The sequence below is a fragment of the Rhea pennata genome, chromosome 1 (assembly GCF_028389875.1).
Source record: "Rhea pennata isolate bPtePen1 chromosome 1, bPtePen1.pri, whole genome shotgun sequence".
In the NCBI taxonomy this organism is placed as follows: Eukaryota; Metazoa; Chordata; class Aves; order Rheiformes; family Rheidae; genus Rhea; species Rhea pennata.
The window spans coordinates 86,572,866-86,600,312 of NC_084663.1; the positions used below are offsets into that span (position 1 = coordinate 86,572,866).

Genomic DNA, 27,447 nt, shown 5'->3' on the forward strand with positions numbered 1-27,447 from the left:
GCGCGGTCCACCCGCCCGCCCTATCAGCGAGGGGGGCGGGGCCTCGGCGCGGCGCGTGCGCGGGCGGCGCCGGGTGGGGGCAGGGCCGCACGTGCCGGGCGGAGGAGCGCCGGGCCGGCTGCGCCTCCCGGGCCGGGGCCGCCATGGGGAGGAAGCTGGACCCCGCGCGGAAGGAGAAGCGCGGCCCCGGGCGCAAGGCCCGCAAGCAGCGCGGCGCCGAGGTGGAGCTGGCCCGCTTTCTGCCGCCAGGTGAGCCCGGCCCGGCCCGGCGGTGCCCGGCCACGCCGTGCTGGGGCCGCCGGCCTGACTGCGCCTTTCCCTCCCGCAGAGGCAGAGCCCGGCCGCAAGAAACTGTCCAGCCACGGGCGCAGGAGGTGAGCGCGGCGGCGAGGGGGCCCGGGGCGGGAGGCGCGGGGCCGGGCGGCGCTGACCGCCCCTTCCCCTCCCGCTGCAGGGCTGCGAAGAGGCGGCGGGCGGCGGGTGAGGAGCCGCGCGGGGGGCGGCAGGTCGGAGGTAAGTGCGGGGCCGGGCCGCGCTTCGTTGCTTCAAGCAGATGTTTTCCCTGCCTTGCGCTGCCTGCTGCCCGAGATAGTGGGGAGCCCTTGCAGTAAAGGGTAAGTCCCTAAAAAGTTTCCTTCCGTGCACTGGTCTCTCTCTGCCTCTTATCCTGCTCATATCGAGGTTATTGTAAGCGCGTTGGGATGCGGAGACTTTTAAGCATGCGGCATAAAATCGTGTGTATCTGGGTGAGCCCTCGCAGTGGGAAGAAAGGGCAAACACATATTTGAGAAATGAGCGTGCTGCTTTATTTTGGGGTGGGTTTTCTAAGGGTTTAGTAGCTGTATCTTTCTGTGGTAATTCTAGTCAGGTCTCCAGATTTCGTTGGGGGAGAGGGAAGAACACACCTTTGCTTTTGCTTGAGGAAACCTACCTGGAGAGCAATCCCTTCTGTTAAACAAGCAGCTTAGGGCTAGGACAGAGGAGTCTGTTTTGCATAACAAGTCAAAAACTAGGACAGTCGCTGTAGAGAATAACACCTAATCTAACTGCTTGTTTTGCACACAGTTAAAGAGCAGGTATCCCCACCAAAGGAGAGACTACCCAAAAAGGTAGCAGCGCAACCCTCTCATTGCCAGTCTGGCTTCAGTGATGGTAATTCAAAATGGCTGACTCCAGCCAAAGCAAAGAAAATCCAGTCTGAAGATGATAACGTGGAGTTGTCCAGTGATGGTGAGGAAAAAGAGGGCATCTGGGAGATGGAGGAAGAGGAGGATGGAAGCAGTGAGGAGATGGTTGATGATTATGGTGCCTCATCCTCTGAGGAAGAAGAGGTAGGAGCTTTTAGCCCCTGACTTTGCAGAAAAAAATTGACTTTGCTGGCTGTAGGGACCCAGCAGGCTTGGTGGGGAAAGGGTAACCTTACTGGAAGACTGAATGGGGAGGTAAAGAAGAGCTTTATCCTTCTTTGCTTCCTAAGAGCAATTTCAAATTTAGTGTCTGATCCTAGCAGAATGCTCAATGTTTTCATCGCTCCTTAAACAGAGCAGATATATTTCACAGAGATGATAGGAATTAAGGGGTACCTGTTGATATTGTTTCATTAATCTTCTGGTTCTGTATTTAGTTGCTGCCCATTGAAAAAGCTGCTCTGAAGCAGAAATTTGACAGGTGAGGATTTGAAAACATCATGGGTCAGCAACATTTTTCCAGGTTTGAACAACCCAGGTTCCCCGTTCCTTCACAGCTACCATCTCTTGGATGACAGAAGAAGCATCTGAGAATCCTGCTCTTGTGTAAAAAGATGTCTTTTTCTTTATACATAGGGGAGGTCTTAGTGAAGACGACAGTGAAGAGGAAGAGGTGGTAGAAAAGGCAAGCAAGCAGAAAAAGGAGCAGAAGGAAGAAGAGAGTGTGGATCTGCAGCTCAATCTGGATGTAGACGAGCAATTCAAATTGCCAACTGATGAACAGATTGAGAGGGAGAATATCCTTTTCATCTATGGCATCTATAAGCTATTGCAACAGACCTTAAGTACAACTATAGAGCTTCATTTGCACTTTATTATGAGCGTTGTTTAGCAAGATTTGTGCCTGACAAGCTATTTTTAGTTGAATTGCCCCAGCAGAGAGTGGTAGCTGTGTGGTTCTGCACTTCTGTACAGCATAGTCGGGGAACCTGTTATTGCCTGTTACATGTTTGGCTAACTCGTTCTTGGAGCCTCTGACCACAGCAATACCAGCATCCAGAGTGCTTGTTCTTGGGCTTTAGTGATACTTCATCTCTCTCACCCTTCCCCCAGTCCAATTGTATTGCTTCTTCTCTGCCTTCTTTACTCTTGCTAGTTGCCTTTGGAGAACTTTTAGTCTCCTTTCTGTTACAAGTAATGTTTTCAGTATTGAAAGGCCTTTTTCATGTCTCTTCTTCCATATCTTTTTCTTTTGCTTTTTGCTTTTTGCTTTTCTAGACTAACCAAACTCAATTCTTTCAAATACCTCATTTTCCTTGGTTTCCCTGTCTGGTTGCGATCCTTTGAATCCCCCTTCTGCCCAGCACCAGTGAAAGCTGGTAGATGTGCATACTCCAGCAGAGCCTTTCTTGTGCAGCTGCTGTATGTGGTGATTCAGGACTCTTGCCTGACTGGCTATGCTTGTGAAAAGCTTGTGTGTGAATTCCTTGGTTGTTCACTATTCCTTAACAGTCCTTCTACCTGCTGAGCCACCTGATTTGCACATCATTCACCAGCGTATCAAGGGCAACATGGAGGTGCTGCAGGATTTTGGGGTGAAGCGGGAGGAAGGACGTACACGACAGGAGTACCTTACATTACTGCGCCGGGACATGGCTGCCTACTATTCCTACAGTGACTTCTTGCTGAAGAAGCTCATGGACATTTTCCCACTCCCTGAGGTAGGATCCTGCTCAGCCCATATCTTTACTGGCTGGTGGGAATTTGGCTACCTCCCCAGAACTTCATTTTTACCTCAAGTTTTCTGGTCCTTCCTTATTGTAGCTGATAAACTTTCTGGAAGCCAATGAGGTTCCCCGCCCTGTGACCATTCGCACCAACACACTCAAGACACGACGACGGGATCTGGCACAAGTGAGCAGAAACTCGGGGCTGTCTCTTACACTGCCTGTCATGCAGGGTAGCTCGAAGGCATCAATCACTTTTTGTCTTACAGGCTCTAATTAACCGTGGCGTGAATCTTGACCCCTTGGGGAAGTGGTCAAAAACTGGACTTGTTATTTATGACTCCTCTGTGCCCATTGGTGAGATAACCCTTTCTGTCACAGGGCAGTGCTGGCCATTTCTTGGCTCCCTTTCTTTAATGTGTCCTTGTCTTTCTTTTGTTCTGCTTTCCCTGCCCAGGCGCCACCCCTGAGTATCTGGCTGGCCACTACATGCTGCAAGGAGCTTCTAGTCTTCTCCCAGTCATGGCTCTGGCTCCACAGGAGAACGAACGCATCCTGGATATGTGCTGTGCCCCAGGAGGCAAGACCAGCTACATAGGTACCTCATTGGAGCCTTTGTGGGGAGGCTTGGGAGAGATACTCTGCAAAGTGATGCATTTCCACTAGTCCCTCTAGTGGTCCCTCTAGAAAAGGGGAACAGAATGGGACTGAATTCACAGAAAGGAAGGGTGAAACAGTCCCTATGGGCAAAGGTTTTCAGCCCCTTGCTGATGTATTTGGCCCTTTGGCAGCTCAGCTTATGAAGAACACAGGTATGATCTTGGCGAACGACAGCAATGCTGAGCGGTTACGTAGTGTGGTGGGGAACTTGCATCGGCTGGGAGTCACCAATGCTGTAGTAAGCAACTGCGATGGGCGCCATTTCCCCAAGGTAAGTTCCTACCTGCTCTGGGGTGATCTTACTATGCCTACCTAGAGCTGTGCCATCCTTGTAGTTAAGTTGTGCTCCATGAAGTCACTTGTAACAGGACAGCGAGCAGAGTTGAAAGGGAGTGTGCTTGTTTGATGCGGAGAGAGGAGTGAGAGCTCTTTCCTGCCTCCTCCATCTTCTGGTTCTACTTCTAATCTCAGTCTTGATTTCAGTCTCCACCCACGAACATAACTCCAAACGCATGTCTGCCTGCAGGTGCTGGGAGGGTTTGATCGTGTCTTGCTGGATGCTCCTTGTAGTGGAACAGGTGTAATTTCCAAGGATCCTGCTGTCAAAACCAATAAGGTGAGTGAGCAGGGGACATAAGATAGGGCCTCATATGTACATCATGAGAGGAAAGATTTTTCTGGGCAGTTTTATTCTTGTGAGACACCTGCAACAGCAAAACCGGTTTTCCCATTTTATTGTGTGTGTTGCATTGGAGCTTGCTTTTGAGGGTTAGTTCTGCAGAATACCCTAAAATCTTGATGTTGTATCATACATACTTTGCTCTCGTCATCCCTTCGTCTGCTATAGAGTACAAGCCCACGGCACTTCTTTGTGCCTCTGTCATCCTAACCTATTTGTTTCAGGATGAGAAAGACATCCTGCGCTGTGCTCACCTGCAGAAGGAGCTGATTCTCAGTGCTATTGATTCTGTTAATGCTGCCTCAGAGACAGGGGGCTACATTGTCTACTGCACTTGCTCCATCACAGTAAGTCTTCTCCATGCTCTGCTATGAGCATCTCCTGCTCAGGATGCCAGCAAGCCTTGGATTCTAATGCTTAATCTCTGGCAGGTGGAAGAGAATGAGTGGGTCGTAGATTATGCCCTGAAGAAACGCAATGTTCGTTTGGTGGCCACAGGCCTGGACTTTGGCAAGGAAGGTTTCACCAGGTGTGTGCCAGGCCACAAGTTGCATGGGCTATTCTGTCTGTTGGTGGCCTGGTTTCAGCAGAGGTATTCAAGTATTTTTCACCCTGTTTTCTCCTCCAGATTCAAGGACCGTCGCTTCCATCCCTCTCTCAAGTCTACACGACGTTTCTATCCCCACACTCACAACATGGATGGGTTCTTTATTGCCAAGTTCAAGAAATTCTCCAATGCCATTCCCAAGGCACAAAAAGGTGACCTAGTACTAGCTCTGTTGAGCTTCCTAGGCCTGTTATCACAGGCTGCTTCCTCTGCAGAAGCCATATGGGTTCCTCCCATGGCACCTTTCTCTCTTCTTTCAGATGAAGAACCTACTGCGGAAGCAGCAAATCCAGTGCCCGTCTCTGATACTGTCATGGAGCCTCAGTCAAAAAAGAAGAAACTTGAGGGATCAAAAGTTGCCAAAGGTCAGAAGAAGCCACAATCTGCTTTGAAGAAGAGACATTCTTTGCAGGCACAGAGCAGATCTGTGAAGGCTGGCCGACCTTCTCCCCGGGTGTTGCGTGCTCAAGTCCCTGCCAGAAAGAAGCGTAGAGTAAACCAGAATGAACAGTGAGATGAACTGCTTTTCTAAGTGTTGATCCCTTCCTTGGAGCATAAAGGTGAGGAGCTGCCCTGGCTATCTATGTACCATCTTGTCTTTCTTGCTCTGTGCAGATAATTAGTGCAGTGGTGAGCTCATGGGACAGCTATTGCTCATTGTACTCCTTGCCTTCCTCTGCAACAAGGGCTGGTACTGACCTATTAAAAGTTTTATATTCTTACTCAAATCTTGTCCTTTTTCTTTGAGTATGAAGATGGGATTCTGCCATGTCCAGTTACTTCTGTGCAACAGAAATTCCTTCCACTCTAATTTGATACTCTCACATTTTCAGTGGCTGTTCTCACTGCTGCTGTTCTGCAACATGGAGGTGTGTGAGGAAGCAGTGGGAGCTGAAATCATAGCTGCTTTGAAGACAGTGGTGGCACGTAGTGTCCGTGTCATCAGAGGGCTTCAGGCAGGACTGGAGCTCCTACTCCTAGGCCAGTGCTCTTGTGTTTGTCCCTAATTCTCTGTCATCACTGTGTCCTGTTCCAGTTCACCTTGTGCTTATCTCTAGCAGTCTCTTGGTTCTTGGTCTCCTGGACTGCAATTGGGATTGATGCTGGTCCTGATGCTATGCAGTCAGGTTCTGTGTCTTTGCATTTTTGTCCTTGAGACATAACAAGCAGTGGCATGGCTTGTTGCTATTTAAATTTCAGCCCAAGTCCCTTTCCTTTGTGTGTAAGCTGGTGTATGTGTGGAAGGGTCCTCTCCTGCTGTCTGTCCGATGAATAACTCTTTTATGAGAGACACTTTATTAGTAAACTTTCTACCAATAATGCTCTTAGGCCTCTGTTATACCACAGTACGCACAGAGTTAGATCTGTAACAGACCTGGGGCCTAATTCTTTTTTCTTGTAATCATTGTCTTGCTAGCTCACTTCATGTGATATTGTGCCTTGATCTTTATTTTTCCTCCCTCACCTCCTTGCCTCTTCCATCAAGCTTTGGGGTCATGGGAAAACTTAATGTGCTAGAAAAATCTTCTGTAACTGGTATAAAGGCTGACTGAATGCAGTGCAATAGAGGATCTAGGGGATTCTTCCTCTACTGATCTGCTAGATGTGAAGCTGCTGCTTTTCCTTGATACCAGCTTCAGCAAGGAGTGAGGTTGAATGAATCCCAATGATGCACACATGTGCATGCATATAGCATATACACAAACAAGACAAGTGTCAACAGGGGCCCATGGAAACACAAACAGCACTCAAAACATGAACGCAAAAATTGTATAATCCTGTTGTACTCACTATTTTTTCAGACTTAAAAGATTAGTAGTGGGTCTTGTGTATGAGCCCATATGTGTGTGCACACAACTTCACAGATCTCTCTGGTATCTGGTCATTAGACCTTGGTATCTGCCTCTCAGACCTTTTGTCCTACTTACTGGTGGTCCAGTTTGAAGTCTGCCAGCAGATTACAAATGCACATAAATCTAGAGAAAATGGTTAGAAGTAGAGTTTAATAAAAGGTGATCAGGTGCAAGGCTCAGCCAGACAAGCATACTAACCAGCAGCCAGCTTAGTATTGGGCTCTTATTTCTTCTTGCTTTGTCTTCCCATGCTCATTCCTCCCTATCTAACTTAATACTTCCCTTTCCCCACCTTGGATCCCATAATCCCATCCCATAATAAGTTTTGCTCCCATTATTCTTCTTAAAACATTGCATAATAAGCTTTACACAGTCCCACGAGTCACCTCGACCCTCCCATAAAAAGTTTGCTCTTTCCTGTAAGACCCGTGGTAATCTTGCTTTCTATCAGTTACGAAGTTTTTGGTTGACCCTCGCAGGGTTTTACTTCAGTGGTTCCTGTAGCAGCCCATCTATCAGTGTCTTAGGAGTTCTGGTCTCTGTTATCTTCAGTTTGTTAGAGTTTGTGTGTCTGTAGTTTAACTTACTACTACTACTTTGGTTTCTTGTCTTTGTCTTTTTACGTTGAATAGCTGTTAACCAGATACCCTTACAGTTGGAAATTACTTTTCCCCATACTTCACAGAGAATTAGTGCAGAGAGGACCCTTTAAATCAATCTATCTCCCTTCAGGCTTGTGTGGCAATTTTTCTGGAGTGCTTCATATATAGGGCCTGGGGCCTGAGAGAGGTTCTTCCAAGGTCTTTCCAAAAGAAGGGGGAGGGGGCAAAAAATTGAAAGAACTCTTACATGTCTATATAAAATAATAGTACCTGCATATCTTCAATACTGCAACTGTAGTGTCATTCATCTTAAAAAGGATTGTAGAACTGGAAAGTATTCAGAGAGGAACAGGTATGTCCTAAGTTATGGAATGGTTTCTATGAGAAGAACAAGAGTCTTAAGCCTCTTTAAGTTTGGAAAAGAGACCATGGAGAAAGGAGAAGTGATACAGTGGTCTGTAAAACTTCAAATGACATGGAAAAGATGAACAGGGAACAATTGCTTACTGTTGGCTCGGGAAATAAGCCATGAATTGCCAGAGATTGGAAGAGTGTTGTGAGGAGATATGGCTGCTCACTTGCCCTGTTTGTATACCCCTCATTAGTCATTCAGTATTGGAAGACGTTTATTGGGTTTAGCCGGACTTTTGATCTGAGCCAGTACAGCAGCTCTTGTGTCCTTGAGGAGATGATCCTACTACGGTGTCTGCCACTTACTGCTTGCAGGTGATTCCTGAGCTCTATTTGGTATCTCCTTTCCCTCAGTGGGGTCCTAGATGTATGTGGTGGGGGGGCACAACAACAGGTTCCAGGTAGACTAAGCCCTGCTTCTGGCTACCAAGTGCCTTTTCTTTTCCGGTTATATGAGGTTTCCCCAGTAGTGAATTACAAGATTTAGCTTAAACCTCAATGTTAAGAGTTACTTTGTAACCTTGCCTCTGTCCTTTCAGGAGCAAAGCTATCCCATCACACTTTGCTGCTGCTATGTTTTGAGGTTCCTCTACTAGTATATAGTCTCTTGGCTTGATAACCATTTTATCTTGATAACCCCATGACAGGAATGCAAAGACCTTGGTCAGGATCCCAGTATAATAGTCTGACTTTTAGAGGGCCTCCAAATCATGTCAATCCCTTCTGAAAGATGGGAACAGATGCTGCTTAGACCATGACATTAAGACTTCCTCCTATCAGGCATCATTCCCCTTACTTTCCTTGCTTTCAAGCCTTTCATTGTAAGTAGGGAGAGACAGGAAACTTTCAGCTTTCTCAGGTGGTCCACTCCCATTCTGATCTTTATTTCAGCCATTAGTTATCACTGCTCAAATAGATAATGCTAACCATGACACTGAAATACTATCATTGAATTTCAGAGGCCTACTTTGGATTCAGCAATCGGGCATGCCTTTGAATTCTGGTTTGAGGGTGTCTGCAGGCAGTGTCGTATCTGGTCACACTAGACTTGTGTTTGTAAGTGACTTGATATACTGGGAATCTTCTGTTAATTGAAAGTTGAGATTTTTGGAAAATGTGACTCCCAGATCATCTTTTAGTACCTTCCTTTAATATCTGAATGGTGCTGATCACATGACTTGCAGAAGCAAGAGCTGAAAACAGAGTTGAGTAAAATTGTTGTCATAGATTAAAATATGGTTGAGAGAAATGGAAGTAACGTGTCATGATATCTACTCAACATGCATAAATATAAGGAGTAAGCAGTTCTGTAATAAATTGCCACACGCTGTAAAGTTATTTAGGCTAAACAAGACCAGAAATACGTGAAACAAACTTAGTAGGTGGAAGAGATGAGCTTCTGTGTTGATGACTGTCAGTATGATGGGAGAAACAGTTGATGTATCATGCATTTTGTAAGACACTAAATTAAATGGGGGTTCTCCAAACCCTTTCCTTTAAATGCAGTGGTACTAGTCAACCAAAGAAACCTTATAAGGGTTGAATTAAGATTGCTAGTTGGTAGCTCCTATCTTCCAGATTCTAGGATGCTGCCAGCTCGTATCTAGAAAGGAGAGAGAATGCACTGCACTACCACATCCTTAACTTGACAGAAGGGAGAAACCAAAGACTTTCAGGGAAGAGGCTAGAGGCAGTGGTGGAAACAAAATGGAAGCAGAATATAATCTAGCAGCAGTTTAGGTCCATCACTAATTCCAGTGATGTTCCAGTAATGTCTGTTCCACATTGGGTAGGCAGACTTACTGGGTCAGACACATCCCTTTGCCTGTGCAGTGCTGGCCTGGGTTTGGACTTGCACCTCTTTGGGAACATGAAGCACTCTGAATAGCCTGTATGTAACCAGCTGGCGTCCAGCAGTGCCATTGCTGAACCTGAGCTAATAAACTCATGGCAGGAGCTATTGCAGGGTCCAGAGCAGTGTCATAGGTTTTAGTAAATCATGAAGGGAAGGGGAGGAGTGGGAGCTGTTGTGCTGGGGTGAGGCTGTGGCCAGGGCCTCATTGAGGAGCACTGCTTTCCCCTAGGTAGCAGTTATCTCTAGGCTGTTGGCTTCCTCTGGAGTAACCAGAAAAGGTTACTCCATTGCCTTAGTCATCTCCTGTGTTATGAGGAATCCTTTATCCCAGCAACTGAGGAAAAGGAAGCTAGAAAAAAAGGAGGCTGCCCTGTCTTTTCTAGGAGGTATTAGGGGTATTGAGGGGAAGAGGCCTTTAAAAGTCTCTTGTCTAGCCTCTGCTCTGTCCCAGCACTAGATGATATCACCGTGGCTATGTCTGTCTGAGCACTGAGAGCCTCCAAGGATGGAGATCCTGCCTCCTCCCTGGACACTGGCTGCACCATCTTCTTGGTGAAAAAGCTTTTCCTGATAGGTAGCAATGCTTTTCTGCACCGTCGTTTCATTAATCAGCTTCACTTAACACATTTCCCACTAGGAGGCCACGTAGAGCTTATTAAAGTGCTTGCTCCACAGTCTGTGTTGCTGCTCTTGCCTTTATTCACTAGCTGGCTGCATGCAGCAGCAGATTGTCCTGCCTGGCATGGACATATGGTGGTACGTGAGAGGAGACTGTATATGGGCTGACAGGTACTTTTGCCCAAGGGGGGTAAAATTTGGAGTATGTGAGAGAAGGAGGAAGCAGGCAGAAGACCTACATGCAGGCAGGACGTGGGGTGTATTCAGTGGTGGTGTTAGTGGGCTCACGGGACCCCACTGGCTGTTCCTGCTATTACACTAATGGACATTGTGAGTGCAAGTGAGAGATGAGAAAGGAGCCATGAGAGGAATCTCTTGTGTCCTTGAGGAACGTCGTCTTTTCCTCTCCTCTCCCTTGACCATACCACTGTTTTCCATGATTCAAAGTCTGTTTTCAAAGGTAGCACAAGAGAATGGCTATGAGAGAAGAAGGAAAACAATAAAATAGAAATGACAGAAGGGTTTCCCACCCTAAGTGTTTGTCGGAGAGTTTTGACTCTCCAGTCCTGAAAATCCAGTTATGACTTCTAGCCATTCTGGGTGCATCAGGGCTGATGCAGCCAAATCATGGATGCCCCAGAAAAGGGCAGTGTCATAAATAGAAATATGGGCTGCTGTGGGGAGTGAGGAATCTCGGATGGGGCAGAGGAGAGAGGTGGCAGACTATAAAGGACAAAATGGATGCTGCACAGCAAGGCCTCAAAGAGGAACAATTTTCAGGGCTTAGACAGATTTGGTCAGGAAGACAAGAGTGTAACTGAGGAGGCCTCTAGGCCTGAAGGAGAAGGAGCAGGGAAAATGCAACAGGCAGATCCTCCCCTCCCCCCCAGTCAAGAATTGGGAAGTTGGTCAGCCTCAGCAGGCCATGGAAATTCCTGGAAGAGTGGATGGGGCCACATCCTAAATCCCAAGGGAAGGGCTGCTGCACACAACCAAACTGGAGTCTGCTCTCCTTCCCCCCTGCAGTGTTCACTGCAATGAAATGTTGGGCATGCCCTTTAATTCAGACCTCTTGCGTGCCCATCCTTTCCTGACTGCCCAGCCAAGATCTTAGAGACTGTTTCGCCTAAGTGCCGCATTCAGCTTCAAAATGGATGTACTGTGGGACAGAACCGTGAGCATACAAAGAGCAAGGTAACACAGATCCTAGGTACCCAGATTGGTGAGTTTTATACATTGATCAGTTTGTGCTCAGTCTGCTCCAGCTGAACAACAGGGATAAGGTGCTGTTCAAGTAGTTTGGTAGCATTTTTTTTTGTGTGGGGGGGGTGAGCACAGACTGTAGAAAAAGACCTAAAAACGCTAACGTATTCGGTAGGAAACAAGGCCTGAGGCCACGGAGTGAGTGATGAGGAGAAAGCCAGCCCCAAGCACGATGCACATTTCAGAGTCTAGCTGCCTCCACAAAACCCTCGCTGCCTGTCAGTGGCCTTCTGCAGGTGGGCTGCTTAGGAGTGAGGGGAAGGGCTGTGCTCGAGGCGGTAGTTAGGTGAGGTTAACGCAGCACTGTGGGGAAACGGAGGGGAGATTGCGGTGTTTCTGAGTGACGCAACCCTGGAGAAAGCATTAAAGGTTGATAAATAAATAAATAATAATAACTAAAAAAAAAAAAAAAAGAAGAAGAAGAAACCCACCGAGGCAAACCAGCCTGTCAGCCAGCGCTGGGATGACGCGATGACGGGAATGGACGCCTGAGCCAAGCCAGGGAGAGCTTGCGCTGTTGGAGAGGGGCCCGGTGCTGCTCCTGGCAGGGCCCCGCCTGCCGCCGCCGGCTGCTGCCCGGGGCCGGGTGCGGGCGGCTCCGAGGGACCGCCCGGAGATGCTGCTCCCTCTCGGCCCGGAGAGCCGCTCCGGGAGGTGTGTAGGGGGGCAGAGCCGGGAGCTGCCGCGGCGCGAGGGCACAGGCAGGGGCGGCCTCCGCCGCGGCGCCTCCTCCCGAGCCGCTGTGAGGGGGCACCGGCGGCGGGGCGGTGCCTCGGCCGCCCCCTCCCCTCCCCGGCGCGGCGCGGCCCTGCCCGCCGCAGCGGAAGCCGCAGCCCCGCGGCGGGGCCGGCCGGGCGCAGCCCGCCCCTGATTGGCGCCGCCGCCCCCCCGCCCCGGCCGGCGTCGGCTCTCTTGGCCGCGGCCCGCCGCCGCCGCCGCCATGAACCCGTTATTCGGCCCCAACCTCTTCCTCCTGCAGCAGGAGCAGCAGGGCCTGCTGGAGGCCGAGGCGGCGCCCGCCGAGCACCCGGCCGAGCCCTTCGCGGCGGAGCGGCTTCCCCCGCCGCCGCCCGCTGCCCCCTTCGCCGCGCCGCCCGCCGCCATGGCCCTGCGCAACGACCTGGGCTCCAACATCAACGTGCTCAAGACCCTCAACCTGCGGTTCCGCTGCTTCCTAGCCAAGGTGCACGAGCTGGAGCGGCGCAACCGGCAGCTGGAGAAGCAGCTGCAGCAGGCGCTGGAGGAGGGCGCCTCCCGCGCCCGCGGGGCGCCGCGCCGCGACCAGGCCGTGCAGACCGGCTTCGTCAGCCCTATCCGGCCCCTGGGGCTGGCGCTGGGCAGCAGCCGGCCCGGGGGGCTCTGCGGGCCCACCAGGCTGCTGGGCTCCCCCGGCTGCCACCCTGGCGCTCCCCTTGTCCCGTCCCCGCAGCCGCCCCCCTTTGCCGCCTCCTCCCGCTTCATGCCCGGCACCATCTGGTCCTTCTCCCAGGCCCGCCGGCTGGGGCCCGGGCCGGAGACCACCCTGGTGCAGGGCCCAGGGGTCTCCTGGATCCATCCCGACGGGGTGGGCGTGCAGATAGACACCATCACCCCCGAGATACGGGCCCTATACAACGTGCTGGCCAAGGTGAAGAGGGAGCGCGACGAGTACAAGCGCAGGTGAGAAGGGGTAGCCTGGGCCAGGAAGGTGCCCGGGGCCAGGCCGAGCGCTGTCCCGCGAGCGGAGCCCAGGGTGGCGGCAGCGGGGAGGGAAGAGAGGGTTGAAGCCATCTGTGGGACTGTGGGAGGGCCGCAGGGATTCACCTGGGGACCAGGAGGGTGCCGGTGTGGGAGGAACCAGCAGATGCGTTTGGGCAGCGTGGAAGCCACCCAGCTGTCCAGGAGTTCAGAAAATGTGAGATGAAGTTCAAAGGTGAAATGGAGACTCAGAAAAGTCTTGCTGGTTTGGGTCTCCCCCCTTCCTTCTGCTGTTAGGCATCCCAAGAGTGTTCCATCTCATCTCTTCCAGCTTTTCAACTCAGTGTGAGGACTAGAAGTTGCCTTTTCAAGTAGGTCAGATTTGGAAGAAATAGCACGACTCCAGGAGCTGGTCCTTTAAAGGGAGGGAAATCTGGAAACGTTTGGGAAGGAAGAGCAGCCCAAAGGAAGTGAGGAAGATGAGCATGCTGCAGTGAAGGAACCGCACTGGTTTGGGTTAGGCTCTCGGGAGGAAGAAGTTCCTCTGGATCTGGGGAACCCCTTTGCAGGGCTGTTGGAGCCCCCAAACCCTTTCTTTCCCTGGCTCTTTCTCACAGCCTGGAAACTACTGCCTGGGCTCTTCTGGGCAAGTGCCCTGACACCAGGTGCTTCAGAGGCAGGCAAGCCATGCAGCAGCAGCCTGCTCCTGGGGGTACTTCCTCCTGCCCAAAATAGCTGCAGCTTGGCACATGCTTGGGAGAAGGGTGAAGGAGAATGGAAACTAATCTCTTGGCTACTTTTTTCTTTTTCCTATGGGGTGGCTGCTGCTCTTGCACTGTGCATGTAGTGCTTCTGTTTTAAGCTGAGTTGAGAGTCTACTCTTAGATCTGCACATAGGATGAGATCAGACAGCAAGCTGACATCTCTGGTTGGGGCTCAGGGAGAGCATCAGGCAGGGCAATACAATTAATGTTTTCTTATCACTCTGAGTGACTGAGTTTGAAAAAGAAAATCACTTTCTGATGCTTTAGAAACAGTTAAAAAAACAAATGATTAAGTAGCTGCAGGCGCAAAATATTGCATTTTATCCACGTGAAATGTATTGCTGGCTGGTGCTTTGGAGCTGTGGGTCTGGTGCCAAAATCAAGGTTTGGGATCTAGGATGACATCTTATATTTTTGGCTTTACGAGAGAAGAAAGGCTGACCAGCCTTCCTGTGGAATGGCTGGTGATCTAAAGGAACTTAATAAGGAGTGTGGGGGGGGAAGGAATATGGAAAAAAGTTGGCATTGTGGGGTTTTTTTGTTTCTGTTTTTTTCTCCTCCTGATTGCTACTGCTTTTTTTGTATGCTTAAGGCCTTTAAGCCTTAAGCAAGGAGTCAGACTCTTTTCCAGGTGTAGGCAACTCTCCTTGCTTTGTATTTTTAGATCAGATAGTGGGGAGCTAGTGCCATATCAGGGCTATACGAGCTGGAAACAGAAGCCACATTTTTGGCATAGGGGGCTCAAGTCTCACCTGCTCAAAGCTGGAGGCAGGTGGACGGTGGCAGAGATTAGTGGATTTTCTGCAGGAACACTGGGTTTTTTTTTCCACAGGAAAGCTGTAGTGCCTGAGATGGTGGGGGGGGGGGGCTGTAGGAGGAAACAAGTAGCCCTTGTGGTGGGGGAATGGACTGGACCTTGCTGGTGGAAGTGGTACTGCAGAGCCCTTTAGAGAGGATCTGTGGAGCTGTGTGGCTGCGGAGATGACTCTCCTGCTTCCCCTCCCTGGGGCAGGGTTGGCTCAAGTGGAAAGCCAAGTGCGTGGTAGAGCGCTGAAGGAAGATGGAAGAGGATGCTGACCTTTCTCCTGAGCGGTGAAAACCCTACTTCTCCTGAGGCTCTGTGTACAGTTACCCTCTCAAATCAACGCCTGAATCACAGACAAGTTTGGTTTGTTGGTGCTACTGAAGCTTTGGGAGCAAGGAGAGCTTTTCATACTCATCCTGCTCCAGAAACAACTTTTGGCAAAGCCTGTTGGGGAAGGTAACAGAGGGAGTGGGGACACTGAGTGAGGGCAGGAGGAGCCACTGGGAACTGCTGAAAGCTGGTGGGCCAATGCTTTTGGTGCAACCTATTTTTAGACTGTGTTGCCAGGAGCTGGGGAGAAAGCAGACCCCACCCCCAGACCCTTTCCTACACCAGAAACTTTCTGAAAGGCATGGCCACAGCTCCTATGGTCCCAAATATGGGACTGTGATAGGAGTATCCCGTTTCCATACTCTTCCCTTGATGAGGGCAGACCCTGAGCTCTTCCTAAGCTCCCCCGGAACAGAGGCCTTCCTATCACACCAGGCTCTGCTTTACTATCGGAACAACGTGGCCTGTCATCCCGAGGCAGCCCTTTGCCGTCTGCACGGGAGCAGAGCGAAGGGATCCCGCTAACACAGGATTTCCTGTTCTTCTACCCTGAGGCTTTGGCAGTGAGGCTGCTTTCTGATGCAGCCTGTGGATTGCAGGGCATGCTGCCTCTACATAGCCACAGAGGAAGGCCCTGCACCCACGTAACGGTGTGGCAGGAGGAGCTGCTCTTCATATGTGCAGTGCTTTAAGTTAAAGTCAAGGCTTTCAGTGGGGGTTCAAGAGCACTGGGGAGGGATGAGAAGGGATACAGCAGCTTGCAGGAGCCAGGCGTGGGAAGGGCTGAACTGAGGGAGGAGACTGGGTATGTGGTCTGGAGGGGGCAAAGGGTGGCTTTGAGCAGTCTGCAAACCTCCCAAAGGCTGAGAGTCTGAGAGGTTCATCAGACCTCTTGTCTGTCTGCTACAGCTGCATTTCCAAATAGCTTTTTTTTTTTCTTTGGATGCTGCAAGTATGCACAGGGATGGGGAATGAGTAGCATTATGTTATATGTGTGCTTTAATTGCCCTGCAAGAAGGTGCACCAGTTTGCAGGGAGTTGAAAATTAAGGGTAAATTCAAAGTTAGTTCAACCATGCACAGCTTCAAGCACCAAACAACCTGTATAGTATCCTGTCGCACCAACGTACAGTAACTGTGCGGTGCAGTAAGGCAGCCCAGTGTTTGCAACTAAGCTCCCATACCTTTAAAAATCCTGTTATTTTGCTACCTGAGCTTCTTCAGAAGGATGCATAGCTGAGAGGGGAGGGGGCAGGTGGTAGAGACCAGACCATGTCTTGTCAAGCTGCCAGCTTTGAGAGAGCTGTCCTGTAACTGATAAGGAAGTGGCTGGGTCTGTCTGGTGCTGAGGACCTCCTGCCGTTGTTCTCTGTTTTCCTCTCATATTTCTGCATTCAGGCAGGTTGCTGCATTGTAGTGGTGCAGTAAGGATGTGCATCTCCCCTTGGCCAGGAGACAGGAATTCAGGGCGTGTTCTGCTGGGCTGGGGCAGGGAGGCCTGAGCTGGGGTCATATGAGGGAGTCTCGCTTTCAGCCAGCAGCAACCTGGCAGAGCCTCCCGGCTGTTCTGGGCTGTGGGTGCAGTGATGCAGTCGGGTTATTATTAGGAGTGGTGCATTGCAGAACAGACTGGGAGAAAAGGAGCCAGGCAGGAGTAGAGCAAGAGGGTTTGTAAAGGATAGGTGTGCAGATTTGTTGTTTACAGTGAGAATCATTGGTGCCTTCTGCCTGGTTAAATCAGAATTTATCCAATTTGTACTCATCATAGTGTCAACATGAAATTAATTCTTTCAAGGATTTGCCGGTGCAATCTCCTTCCCCAGTAAGTCCGGGCTGTGGGCTCACAGAGAGAGGCAGAGACCAGAAAAGAGAGTAAGTTTCACACAGGGAAAGATACTGCAAATGTTTTATATGGTGGAATGCATTTTCTCCCCAGGGACAGAGGCCTTGTTTGAACAGTTCCCATATAAGGAAAATTCTACCTTTTAACTTTCTCCTTCCCTCCTTCTTCATCTTTTTTCTTTGCACAAAGGGACTGCCCTTCTGTAGCTGTGGCATGGAGCCAGTACCAGTACAAGGACTGAGCACTTTCGTTTGGGGGGGGGATAAGAAGAAGCATTGCCAACTTTAAGGGCCTAGAAATTTATAAATCAGGACTCTCCCAAACTATAAGGTTGTTTTGATACCTTGAGATAACAAACATAAGAGCTTTTCATGTGCTTTCTGGTTTCCTAAATCTTAGGATATATATTTTCAAACGTGTTGTAAATAAGGATGTGCAGTGATTTTTGATGTCCTTATACAAATTCAAAAGCTGGGGTTACAGTGGCTGTATCAATTCTTGCAAGTGTTAAATAGAAACAAGAGAGATGACATCACTGGGAAGGGCCCAGCTCTGGTTGCTTTCCCAGAGAGACTTCACTTTCCCGGAAGAACCAGAAGATGAGTAAGAGTACAGCAACCCTGCACCGTACTGCACCACACAGTAGAGTGGTGGACATGGAGTACTTGCCAACCCATTTGCTTTCTGTGATGCAGTCATTTGGCATGTACAATGCCAAATGTACATGGAACACAGCCTGGTGGGCTCCCAGCAAAACATGCATTGGACCAACACTGCAGTGTGGCCCAAGATGATGATCTCATGACAGCAAAATATAACAGAGTCTTTTGCCTTGCAATGTGTCTTTGTATAGAAAGGCCAGGCACTTTTTTCAGTTCAGCCTAGCACAGTCTTTTGTAAAGCTACAGAGCCTAATGTAGCACCCACCATCCAATCCAATCTATCTGTGGGCTGACCAGCATGATGCAGCTTCGAATAAAATAGGAGAATCCATCATGCTTCCATGCAGGACAAAACAGGGTTCTTTAATCCAACCTGTTATGCTGCAATACAGCTGAGAAGACTTACCACTGTCAGGGCAGCGTGGGCCGGTGCAGGGAAGCCTATTACTTTAGTCTAGTCAGGACAGCAGCCTGTTGTATTGAAGCACAGCACAACTATTCATGCTATAATGTGGCCTGGTATTCGATTAGTTTTCACGCTTCTGAACAGATTGGTCCAAGTCTGCCATGTCCAGAAAAGCCAGAAGCCTGTTACTGTACGTGGTAGCTCGACCTAATGTAACCCAGGGCCAGCAGGGGTGGAGGGTGGGCAGAGAGGCTGGTGGGCTGGGTCATCCCGATGATGAGCTCTGGTGCAGCAGAGAGCATGATGCAGCTGCTGTGCAGAGCCTGTGGTTGGTGTCCCCAGCTCCCCCTGGCATGGAGCAGGGAAGAGCTGGCACACACAAAGTGAGGTCAGTGAAGAGCGTTGTGGGGCTGGGTTTGCGGCCAGGAGAACTGATGGGTATTTGGCAGCTGTAGCTGCTTGGAAGCAAACAGCTTTGCATTCTTCCTGCCCACCCCCTGTGCCAGTGTCATCTCCTCATGGATAGCTTTGGGGTGAGGGAGGGACCCTGCAGTTGCCGCTTCACCCTCTCTGGCAGCCAGCAATGTAAGCAGGCAGGATTTGACCAGCACATTTGTCTCCCTAGATGGGAAGAGGAGTACACAGTGCGTGTCCAGCTTCAGGATCGAGTGGCTGAGCTGCAGGAGGTGAGTAGCCCTGTCCCCCCACCCTTTCCTTGTGCAGCAGCTGCCACATGCTGATGCTGACTGGCATATCTCCCTCTACTCTGGGGCAGGAAGCCCAAGAGGCTGAAGCATGCCAAGAAGAACTGGCTATGAAGGTGGAGCAGCTCAAGGCAGAGCTTGTTGTCTTCAAGGGACTGATGAGCAATGTGAGTCATTGACCCCTCTCTATCCTGGCAGTTGTTGCCTAGTAGAGTGGTGGACACCAGGCTACTGTGCACTTCTTCAAAGCAGCGGCAGACTCACAGGAGAGAGGGCCTGCATAGAGCTGTGCTAGGTCAAAGCTGCTTGGTGGGGCACATCCAGCATGCAGGTAGCTTGACAGGGTTGGTCTTGGATGCAGTGAGCTCAGTGGGAAGGTGAATACAGTCCCAGAGCATAGGGACTTTTGTTGCCGGTAGGAACATGAAAGCTCTGTCTGCTATGTGCCTTGTTTAATCCTCCTCCTCCTTTGTCCCACTGCTGTGGTGCCACGGGGGTCCTTTTGGGTTCAGAACATCACTGAGCTGGACACCAAGATCCAAGAGAAGGCCATGAAGGTGGACATGGACATCTGCCGGCGTATTGACATCACTGCCAAGTTGTGTGACGTGGCACAGCAGCGGAACTGTGAGGACATGATCAAGATGTTTCAGGTGAGATGTGCCTGCTGCTGGCCCAGACTTGGCAGTCGTCTCTGGGGAAAAGTGTTCCCAAAGGAGGGAGAAGGTTGAGACAACAACATGCCCTTGCTAGGGGAGACACTTGGTCACCCTGACCCTTGCTCCACATAGTCCCTTGCTCACGCTCACTCTCTCTCGCTCTCTCTTTCTCTCTCTTTGATGCTGTGCTTTGGGACCATCAGGTAAAAGGGCACAAACAGGAGGCAGATGCTCCAAATGTTGCTTCAGGCATCAAGAGTCCCCTCAACCTTTTTTTGTTCTGTAGTGTTGGGCCCTGGGACCCCACAGTGGTAGGGAAGTACTTGCAGGAGGGAGATAAGGTGCTTGAGTGTCTGTCTCTAACTCCATCTCTCTCCTTCCCCTCCCCTCTCCGTCATCTTCTGTCTCTGTCTTTCTTCTCTATCTCTGTCTCTCTTTTCTCTTTCTGAATGTTGCTGCCTTTCTCTCTCTCTCTTTTTTTTTCCCTACAGAAGCAGCTGGTTAGTTTCATTCAGTTGAGAAAGTGTACAAACTATAAACTTTCTGTAAAATAAGTTTGGACTGTAAAAATGACATACTTCACTTTTTTTAGACTGTCTGTTTTTTCCCGTCTCTTTTGCTGTACTTGCCTCTGTCTCTGAATCGGGGTGGTGGGTGATTTGAGTTCTTCTGCAATAAAACCACATTGTTTTCTCATCAGATTCATAGATTCCATCTTCAGTTGCTTTATTTTAATTTTAGAATATGCCAAAACCATATGTTAGCCTTTGCACCATCTTTAACCTGATCATAATAAGCCCGTCTTTCTCTCTCTTTCTCTCTCGATTTTCTTCCTTCCTTTCTTCCTTTTTTTCTTTCCATCTCTCTTTCCCTATCTTTCTGTCCCTCTGCCATTTCTTTTCCCTCCATTTCCTCTCAACTACCTGCTCCTGACCTCGGACCCGGCCTCGTTTCTGTAGTCTCTGCACTTGTCTCCCGTTAAGGTCCCAGCCTCGGTGGGGCGGAAGCGGGAACGGAAGCAGATCAGTGATGAAGACACCTCACTCTCAGAGAGTGATGCCTCCCGAAAACCTGAAGAGGAAGAGGAGGATGAGACCACAGCCATGAGTATCAATGAGGAAATGCAGAGGATGCTTAACCAGCTGTGAGTGTGGCCCAGCCTTGCTCCGGCCCACCCCCTGCAGCTTCACACCTTTGCTATCCTGTGTTGAGAAAGACAGTTGCACAGATTGACTGCTGCTCCCCTGTCTCCCCTGCTCCCAGTGCAGGGCTGAGCCCCCTGCCTCAGCTCCCTGGCCTAACATGTGGCCGGCCCGGCTGTGGGCACAGGCTGTGGCTTTATGCCGCATCCAGGGAAAGTGGCCTGCCGCACTTCTGAATAGGCCATGTATAGTGCATGTCCTCATGGTGCAGCAGCCTTTCTTGGCCGCACTGGGCATCAGGCTCCTCGTGTGCGCCCTGAATGTGAAGGCTGCAAGGCTGCTGGTTTGGGAGGTAAGCAACAGGAGCAGTCTGCAGCTCCTGTTTTTGGAAGAGGCTGAGATGGGAATTGCTGCTGCAGAGCAGTCCTGTGTTCTGCAGCTGTACCCTAGTAGGTCTGACCTTGCAGGAAGCCAGGATTGGAGCCCTCCTGTACTGTGGGTAGGGAACTGGTCCAGCATCTGGCTATACCCTATAGCTTGCTTCTGCTTTGCACTCCTGGTCTGCCTAGGTGCTGTGGGGGGACGTTCTCAGCTTACTCCCCTCTCCATGAGGAGCAAGCATAAGGTATATTTTGCCATAGGGCCTGCTTCAGCTTCCCTTGTGCCTTTGTCTCCATAGCAGTGCCCTTTTGGAGCAATGTGTGGCATGCTGAGTAGCAGCATATCCCCTCTACATCCTTCCTATTACCAGCATTCCCAGGTTTTATGAGTCATCACCTGCATTTGTTGGGGCTCCTGATCATAAAGTCAGTCCCTTCCCTATCAACTGTGAGGTCTGGGCAGACCTGACCTCACCCAGACCAGGAGCTCCAATAGTTACAGCGCTGCCTGCAAGCAGGGGCAAAGCCTGTGGAGTGGGCACAGCCAGCATCCAGCCTTCTGCCTCTTACTGTTCTCCCTGCTAGAAATTTTCTGCTCAATGCTGAGATGCTCTTTCCTTGTCTCTAGGAGGGAATATGACTTTGAAGATGACTGTGACAGTCTTACCTGGGAGGAGACGGAAGAAACGCTGCTTCTCTGGGAGGATTTCTCGGGATATGCTATTGCAGCTGCAGAGGTGCAGGGGGAGGTAACAGTAGCGTCAGGTTCTCTGTCAGATTCAGGCGTGGGCTTGCACTTTCTCTCTGGGAGAGAAACTTGATGCTGCTCAAGCCAGGAGAGATACTTGTTCAAAAACCAAACTTCAGCCCTTCCATCCCTTAGAGGCCTGTACAGGTACTTTCCCCTTCACTCCTTCACTTGAGTGTATCACCCCATCCTTGTGAAGGCCCTCACTTCTCACTGTTACAAAGAGCAGAGGCCTCTAGTCTGAAAGACGTGCTAAAGGCATGGTCTGCACACCAGGGAAGAGGTGCCTTTCCCAGCTACAGCCCCTTGAGAAGTGGGACTGCCTCTGATTGCTCTGGACTCTAGCAAGCCCCCGTTGGTCTTTCCAGCCCAACTTTCCACTTTTCAAGCAGGGCAGCAACATGTTCTGCTCAGCCCAAGCTCAGGTCTCAAAATCTTGCCAAAGCCCTTGCTGTTTCGTGTCTTTTGACCCTAGCGGTCCACTGGGGATGTGTTGTGTTTGAACTTGGTCTGTGTATCTACTGCACTCTCTGGTACCTCTGTGCATTGCTGAGCTTTTTCTGTGCTGAAGTGCTCGCTGCCTAAGGTAGTAAGCCTCAGATCTCTTTACCCTAAGTTGCTGGGACTGAGCCCTGCCTTATTTATCGTTCTGTCTGACTACACTGCTTCTATTTCTCCTCTTTTCCTGATGTTGCCTGTTCTTTTCTAACTTCTCTCTCTTTCTTTTGGATCCTCTTGTCGGACATCTCTCTGCTTCTAAACATGCTGTCTCCTCTCCCCAGCAGCAGGATGACAGCCTGGAGAAGGTGATCAAGGACACAGAGTCATTGTTCAAGAGCCGTGAGAAGGAGTATCAGGAAACCATCGACCAAATAGAGGTGGGAGGAGGAGGAAGTGGGGAGGACATGACACAAAAGGGTGGGAAATGAGGGAGTGGGTCCCTGGAAGAGGAAGAAACAAACTGCTAGAGCAGGTAATTGATAATGGGAAGTGGCAGCCTAGGATCTAGCCATGCCCCCTGCTCTACGCTGCACCCTGCACTTACCTCTGCACTGCTTCTTTTGTGCAGCTGGAATTGGCCACAGCCAAGAATGACATGAATCGGCACCTGCATGAGTACATGGAAATGTGCAGCATGAAGCGGGGTTTGGATGTACAGATGGAGACCTGCCGGCGGCTCATCACTCAGTCTGGGGACAGGTGAGCCTGAGCAGAAGGGCCAGGATACCTGTGCTCTGGGCAAGGACTGGAGCAAGAGTGGTGGTGACTGGGAACTGACAGCACTCAGTAGTACTCCCTACCCTGTCCTGGTGTGACTTGGGGAGAGGACAATCCGTAGATCCAGGGTGGTTGGAGTTTCAGTGACCAGCACCCTCTTAGGTCATGATGCCATGTCTTCAGAAGGTGAATTGCACACAAGGGTCATTTTTGACAGATGACTATGTAAAGAGACCATGACACCCCTGACAGAGAGAGGAGCTGCCATTGTGCAGGGACATATGGGTTCATGGATACCCATGCACAGCCACTCCATGTGGAGTCAGGGTGGCTCCAGCTGGGCACATCTGTGCTGGACTCTCACTCACCCCTAACCTCACATAACTTGCCTGGATCCTGCTCTGGGCAGGCTTCTCTGGCGTCTCCCCCAACACTGTTTCATGCTCTGGATGGTCCTTCTTCCTTCAGCTGGTGCTTTCTGGGACCATCTCCAGCTCTGGATGGTCCTTCTTCCTCCAGCTGGTGATTTCTGGGACCATCTCCAGAACCCAAGGATTCCCACTGGCCCACACGAGCCCCAGGGGAGTGTTAGGGTTATTTCAAATTCTCTTCTCACCTTGGTGCCCCAATTGGAGGGCAGGCTTGGCCCTTTCCCTTCTCAGCACTGATTTGACCACAGCCCTTTATTCTTCTTTCCAGGAAGTCTCCTGCCTTCACCCCGGCCTCAAACAGCGAATCAGCCCCGAATGAGGAGAGTGAGGAGTCTGATCGTGATCCCCCAAGTGATGCATCCATCAGATAATTAGGGGAGGACCTGTTCCTTCAGCCCCCCTTCCTGGCAAAGGGGTGTCTGAGCCATACCTGGAAGAGACTATGAGGGACATGGAGCCTCTGGTAAACTTCTGTCACCCATGCCATCCCCATTTGGGGGTGGTTGACAGATCCCTCCCAACAGGATGCCCTGTAAATGGGAATAGCAAGATAGACCTGAGGGCCCTTATCTGGTCTCCTCATCTTCCAGCCCCCTTTTAGTTTCCCCGCTTTGGTTTAACTGCGGTTCAGGCAGGGAGGCTCCACATTTATCACAGCACTTTCTCCAGGAATTGTCCCAAGGTCCTCCCAAGCCCACCACCTCCAGCCTCTTTCCTGGTGTACTTGACTTGCGCCCTCCCCTCTTGCCCACCCTGTGCCGCACAGAAGCAGAACCAGAGCTGTACTTCTCTGCAAACTGGACCCGATACTGGTGCCAACTGGACCGAGCCCTGGACTCGCTCTATCCTTACTGCTCTCTGAGCACGTGTGGTCCCTGCACTGCGCCACACCAGGTACGAAGAGCCTCTCTTCCTCCAGGGCAGGGACTGAGTCCTGCTCACCGTGCACTTTGCTTTGCTGCGCATTTGTGGTGCGTGTGTGACGCACATGTATGTGTGTGTTAAGGAAATGAGGGATCATTAAATGGAACAATTACCTTTTCTACAGCTTCTCTGGGTGTGGCCTCTCACTGTGCTGCAGCAGGTGCTGGAGCAGGCTACTTGAAGGAGGAGAAATTTCCTATGGGCTTCCTCTACCAGACCCTGTTCCAAGCTTACTTCAGCTGGGGCCTCCCTCGGGGATGCTTCTGTCCCTCAGATATGCCTGGTCTGACTGGCAGGAAAATGTTGGCAAAGCAATCCCTATTTCTGGAATCACAAACCCTCCAAGGACAGTGTGTAACACTCATACTGCATGGACCAAACTCCATGTTAAAAATAAAACTGAACCAAGTTGTTCTGTCAAAACCAACGCTGATGGCACTTGCTTTTGATGCATCTGTGCCTCTTTGCCACAAGCCAATGTGTGTCCTCACTCAAGCTTTCTCCCAATTCCTGTTTTCTAAAAAAATTAGCTTTTGCACAAAATCAGTGGTTAGCAGGAGGGCTGATGATGAGGGTGGAGGGAAGGAATGACTGAGCAATGCTGATCACAGTTCTACTGAGGAAACAAAGCTGAAGCTGGCTTGTGCCTTGGGAACTTTCCTGTCTAATAGCTTAGTATTTTCTGCTGCATCAGCTCTTTACCACAGTGTCCCAGAGCATCTTCTTACCTTTCCTCAGCCCCATATCTAACCCGGGCATAATCACAGATGGAGATTCCCCTGTTCTAGCACCCCCTGTGGTATTTACTCGCCTGGACCTTACACCTCTTCCTCCAGTGATGTGACATTTGAATCCTCTAGGATAGGAGGTGAGAATTGATGGCTTGCTGAGAGGTAGTGTTTTGCCCGGTCGTCTGCAGATCAGTGGAGCCAGGCTGCATAAGACAGACAGTTGCAGCTCCAGAGAGAAATGCTTCTTAGAAAAGGCCGTGAAGGGAATATAAAGTAAATTGCAGTAGAATTTTGCGGAGTCTATGGAAGTGTAAGATTAGGTGAGGTAGATTGTATTCCCTCCACCTCACTCATGTTATCTGTCTCCATAGATAGCTCCATAACTTTGGCTTGTGTAACTAATGCTGGCATACACTTGGGTTGTGAGTGTTTTGCATGTCTAAAATTTTGCACGTCTGGGGGAGCCAAGCTGTACACATTACAAGACAAGTTAGTAGCTGGGTAAACCTCCAGGCCAGAGTACAACTGGGGCACTGCTGATAGTATGGGGAAAGTGCTAGTCTGCTCTTACTGGGATCCAACTTTTGGGTGCTACATTTACCTTCATCAGGAAACTGGAAAAGTATTTAACAGCAGTGGAGGTGTGCTCCCACTGTGCCCTCATAACATGCTGTTGTTCAGACAGATAGGCGGTGTGTGCCTCGGGCCCTGGTCCGCCTCAGCTGCCTGCCGGGAGACAGGGCATTTGCTCTAACTGCAGCCTCTCTTCCATTTCACCTTCCCTAATTGGTTTTGGTTACTTTCTCTCCCCCTCCCTTTTTTTTTTTTTTTTTTTTTTTTTTTTTTTTTTTTTTAATATATCTTTTCAGAAGGGAAGAAAAAAAGACCCGGAGGAAATACATTAATCTGTGCCCAAGCTTTTTCTTTTGAAAGTGCATCCCTTACACACACTAGCTGTTGGATCATTTTATATCCTGCCCAGAGGCTCTTTGGTGCATGCAAATTCCCTTTCCCATACCTTTCTTTGCAACTTTTCCTGCCCTTTTTCTGATGCAGAGATCTCTGAGATTGGCTGGATCACTAAGTCTGGCTTCTCTGTGCGTAATCCATGACATGCATATCTTGGCCTATGACTTGTCCTTGAAGATACCCACAGGACTGTCGAGGATGTATGCTAATAGATTTCAAGCATCAAGCAAAGAAGGACCAGCTTTTCTGCCTCTAGAAATTTTTGCCTAGAGGAGCATCTGTTACTGTCAGACCTCTCTGTAGCAGAACACATGGGGGCCTAAGTGTCACACCACTGTCAGACTTTTATCTTCAATGAAAGTGAGATCTTCCCTACAAAAGTGTGTAAGATGCTATTTTTTGGTGAACTGTATAACCAGTAGTAGCCTTTGCCCTCCTGCCAGTGTGAAAGCTCATGAGATCCCACTGGCAGGACTTGCAACACTGGTTCCTAGCCTCAGTGTTTCCTCAGCGTGGGAAGCACAGCCCCAGGCCTTCACTGTTAGCCAGACCATCTCTTCTGCATCTGTCTGTCTAGACATGTTACCTCAATGGTAACTCTATATCCTTGATGCTGGATATGAGGAGAAGTGGACCGTCCATTTATTTAACTCTTCCCTGGGGGCTCCTCTCCTTTCTTTGGGGAGTATCCAGCCTGCAGTTCTCCAGCACGAATTCTGCTCTGTACTGTAATATCTAGAAACTGTACAGCACCATGCTGCATCTCATCTCCCTGACTTCATCCTTTGTCCATGACTGCTCTTACCAGCACCTGCTTAAGAAGCAGCAATGGTAAGGTAGAATAGAGAACCGTCCTGGACTATAGACAATTTTAGGGAAGTCTAGTCACTCTTGAAAGTCTTCTGAAGGATATAAGAGATTGTAGGAACTGTTTCAGACTGGGATTTTATAAATGATTGGGCCACTTTTCCTTGAGACAGTTGAACAAGGAGAAGATGGTGTAGATATTCTGGTTGTGAGTGGATAGATTTCAGAGCTTAGAAAGAAGTTAGAGGGGTTGGTAAGATAGTAAGTTAACACTATGGAAAAGGAGCTCAAGAAACTGGTAAGTGACATCATGACCAAACTGAAACAGTGTCACAACATATGGGAAAAGGCAACATTTTCAGCATCTGCAGAAAACTATGCGTCTTGGCAACATGTGAAATGAAGTAGAAATTTTCAGGATAGGAAGAAATCTGGTAAATTGACATTTTTAAAATTCACCAATCACTTCATAGAATTGTTAGCTTACTAGTCTAATCCACTTATTAAGGTAGAATAGTCAAGAGCAACTGTGGATTGGGGGTTGCAAGCCATGCTAAAAATCACATTCCCTTACAATTAGCAGTAGAATAAGAGGATGTCATGCATGTGCTGGTCAAAGCATTTAAGAGTCTCTTATATACTCCTGAATCGCCAAGCAAAAAAGCAATCATTGATTTCTTAAGTACCTCTATGCTTTGGGTGAAATGGGAAATTATGTTGTCATGGGAGACTCTGGCTGGGGAGCCCGAAGGAGATGCAATGCAATGGAGAGTTTCTCAGCAAGTT

General features: G+C 49.8%; 2 protein-coding genes and 1 long non-coding RNA gene across 10 annotated transcripts; 2 read left to right on the forward strand and 1 right to left on the reverse strand.

Annotated features, from left to right (window-relative positions):
• Positions 1-78: 78 nt before the first annotated feature.
• NOP2 (NOP2 nucleolar protein) lies at positions 79-5,588 on the forward strand. The gene is made up of 16 exons (XM_062594300.1): positions 79-249; positions 329-374; positions 455-513; positions 1,066-1,331; positions 1,625-1,668; positions 1,824-1,984; positions 2,709-2,908; positions 3,012-3,101; positions 3,184-3,271; positions 3,372-3,512; positions 3,706-3,845; positions 4,101-4,190; positions 4,478-4,600; positions 4,685-4,782; positions 4,882-5,012; positions 5,121-5,588. Exons 1-16 carry the CDS (start codon positions 144-146, stop codon positions 5,372-5,374), a joined length of 2,037 nt encoding a protein of 678 aa, XP_062450284.1. The 5' UTR covers positions 79-143; the 3' UTR covers positions 5,375-5,588.
• LOC134150404 (uncharacterized) lies at positions 2,044-12,182 on the reverse strand. The gene is made up of 2 exons (XR_009960643.1): positions 11,894-12,182; positions 2,044-4,173 (listed from the first exon to the last, which is right to left on the reverse strand). It is a non-coding gene; the product is annotated as an uncharacterized LOC134150404 (long non-coding RNA).
• Positions 12,183-12,356: 174 nt separating this feature from the next.
• On the forward strand, positions 12,357-24,280 carry IFFO1 (intermediate filament family orphan 1). 8 transcript variants are annotated; one of them, XR_009960644.1, is made up of 10 exons: positions 12,357-13,121; positions 18,574-18,634; positions 18,724-18,819; positions 19,165-19,305; positions 20,271-20,455; positions 21,462-21,582; positions 22,364-22,459; positions 22,651-22,781; positions 23,499-23,693; positions 23,900-24,280. XR_009960644.1 is itself a non-coding variant. In XM_062594318.1 (9 exons), the coding sequence occupies exons 1-9, from the start codon at positions 12,403-12,405 to the stop codon at positions 23,599-23,601; spliced, it is 1,653 nt and encodes a 550-aa protein (XP_062450302.1). In that variant the 5' UTR covers positions 12,357-12,402; the 3' UTR covers positions 23,602-24,280. The 8 variants fall into 8 exon arrangements, 6 of the variants coding, with proteins under 6 accessions (XP_062450302.1, XP_062450319.1, XP_062450328.1 ...); XR_009960645.1 differs by having other exon boundaries at positions 23,997-24,280; XM_062594318.1 differs by having other exon boundaries at positions 23,499-24,280.
• The last annotated feature ends 3,167 nt before the right edge of the window (positions 24,281-27,447 follow it).

Bases quoted from the DNA above. Each gene is read 5' to 3' on its own strand.
- IFFO1 (XM_062594318.1), top strand. From the start codon at position 12,403: ATGAACCCGTTATTCGGCCCCAACCTCTTCCTCCTGCAGCAGGAGCAG. The intron at 19,306-20,270 runs GTGAGATGTGCC...TCGTTTCTGTAG, and splicing joins ACATGATCAAGATGTTTCAG to TCTCTGCACTTGTCTCCCGT. The intron at 22,460-22,650 runs GTGGGAGGAGGA...TCTTTTGTGCAG, and splicing joins AAACCATCGACCAAATAGAG to CTGGAATTGGCCACAGCCAA.
- NOP2 (XM_062594300.1), top strand. From the start codon at position 144: ATGGGGAGGAAGCTGGACCCCGCGCGGAAGGAGAAGCGCGGCCCCGGG. The intron at 514-1,065 runs GTAAGTGCGGGG...TTTTGCACACAG, and splicing joins CGGGGGGCGGCAGGTCGGAG to TTAAAGAGCAGGTATCCCCA. The intron at 1,332-1,624 runs GTAGGAGCTTTT...TTCTGTATTTAG, and splicing joins CATCCTCTGAGGAAGAAGAG to TTGCTGCCCATTGAAAAAGC.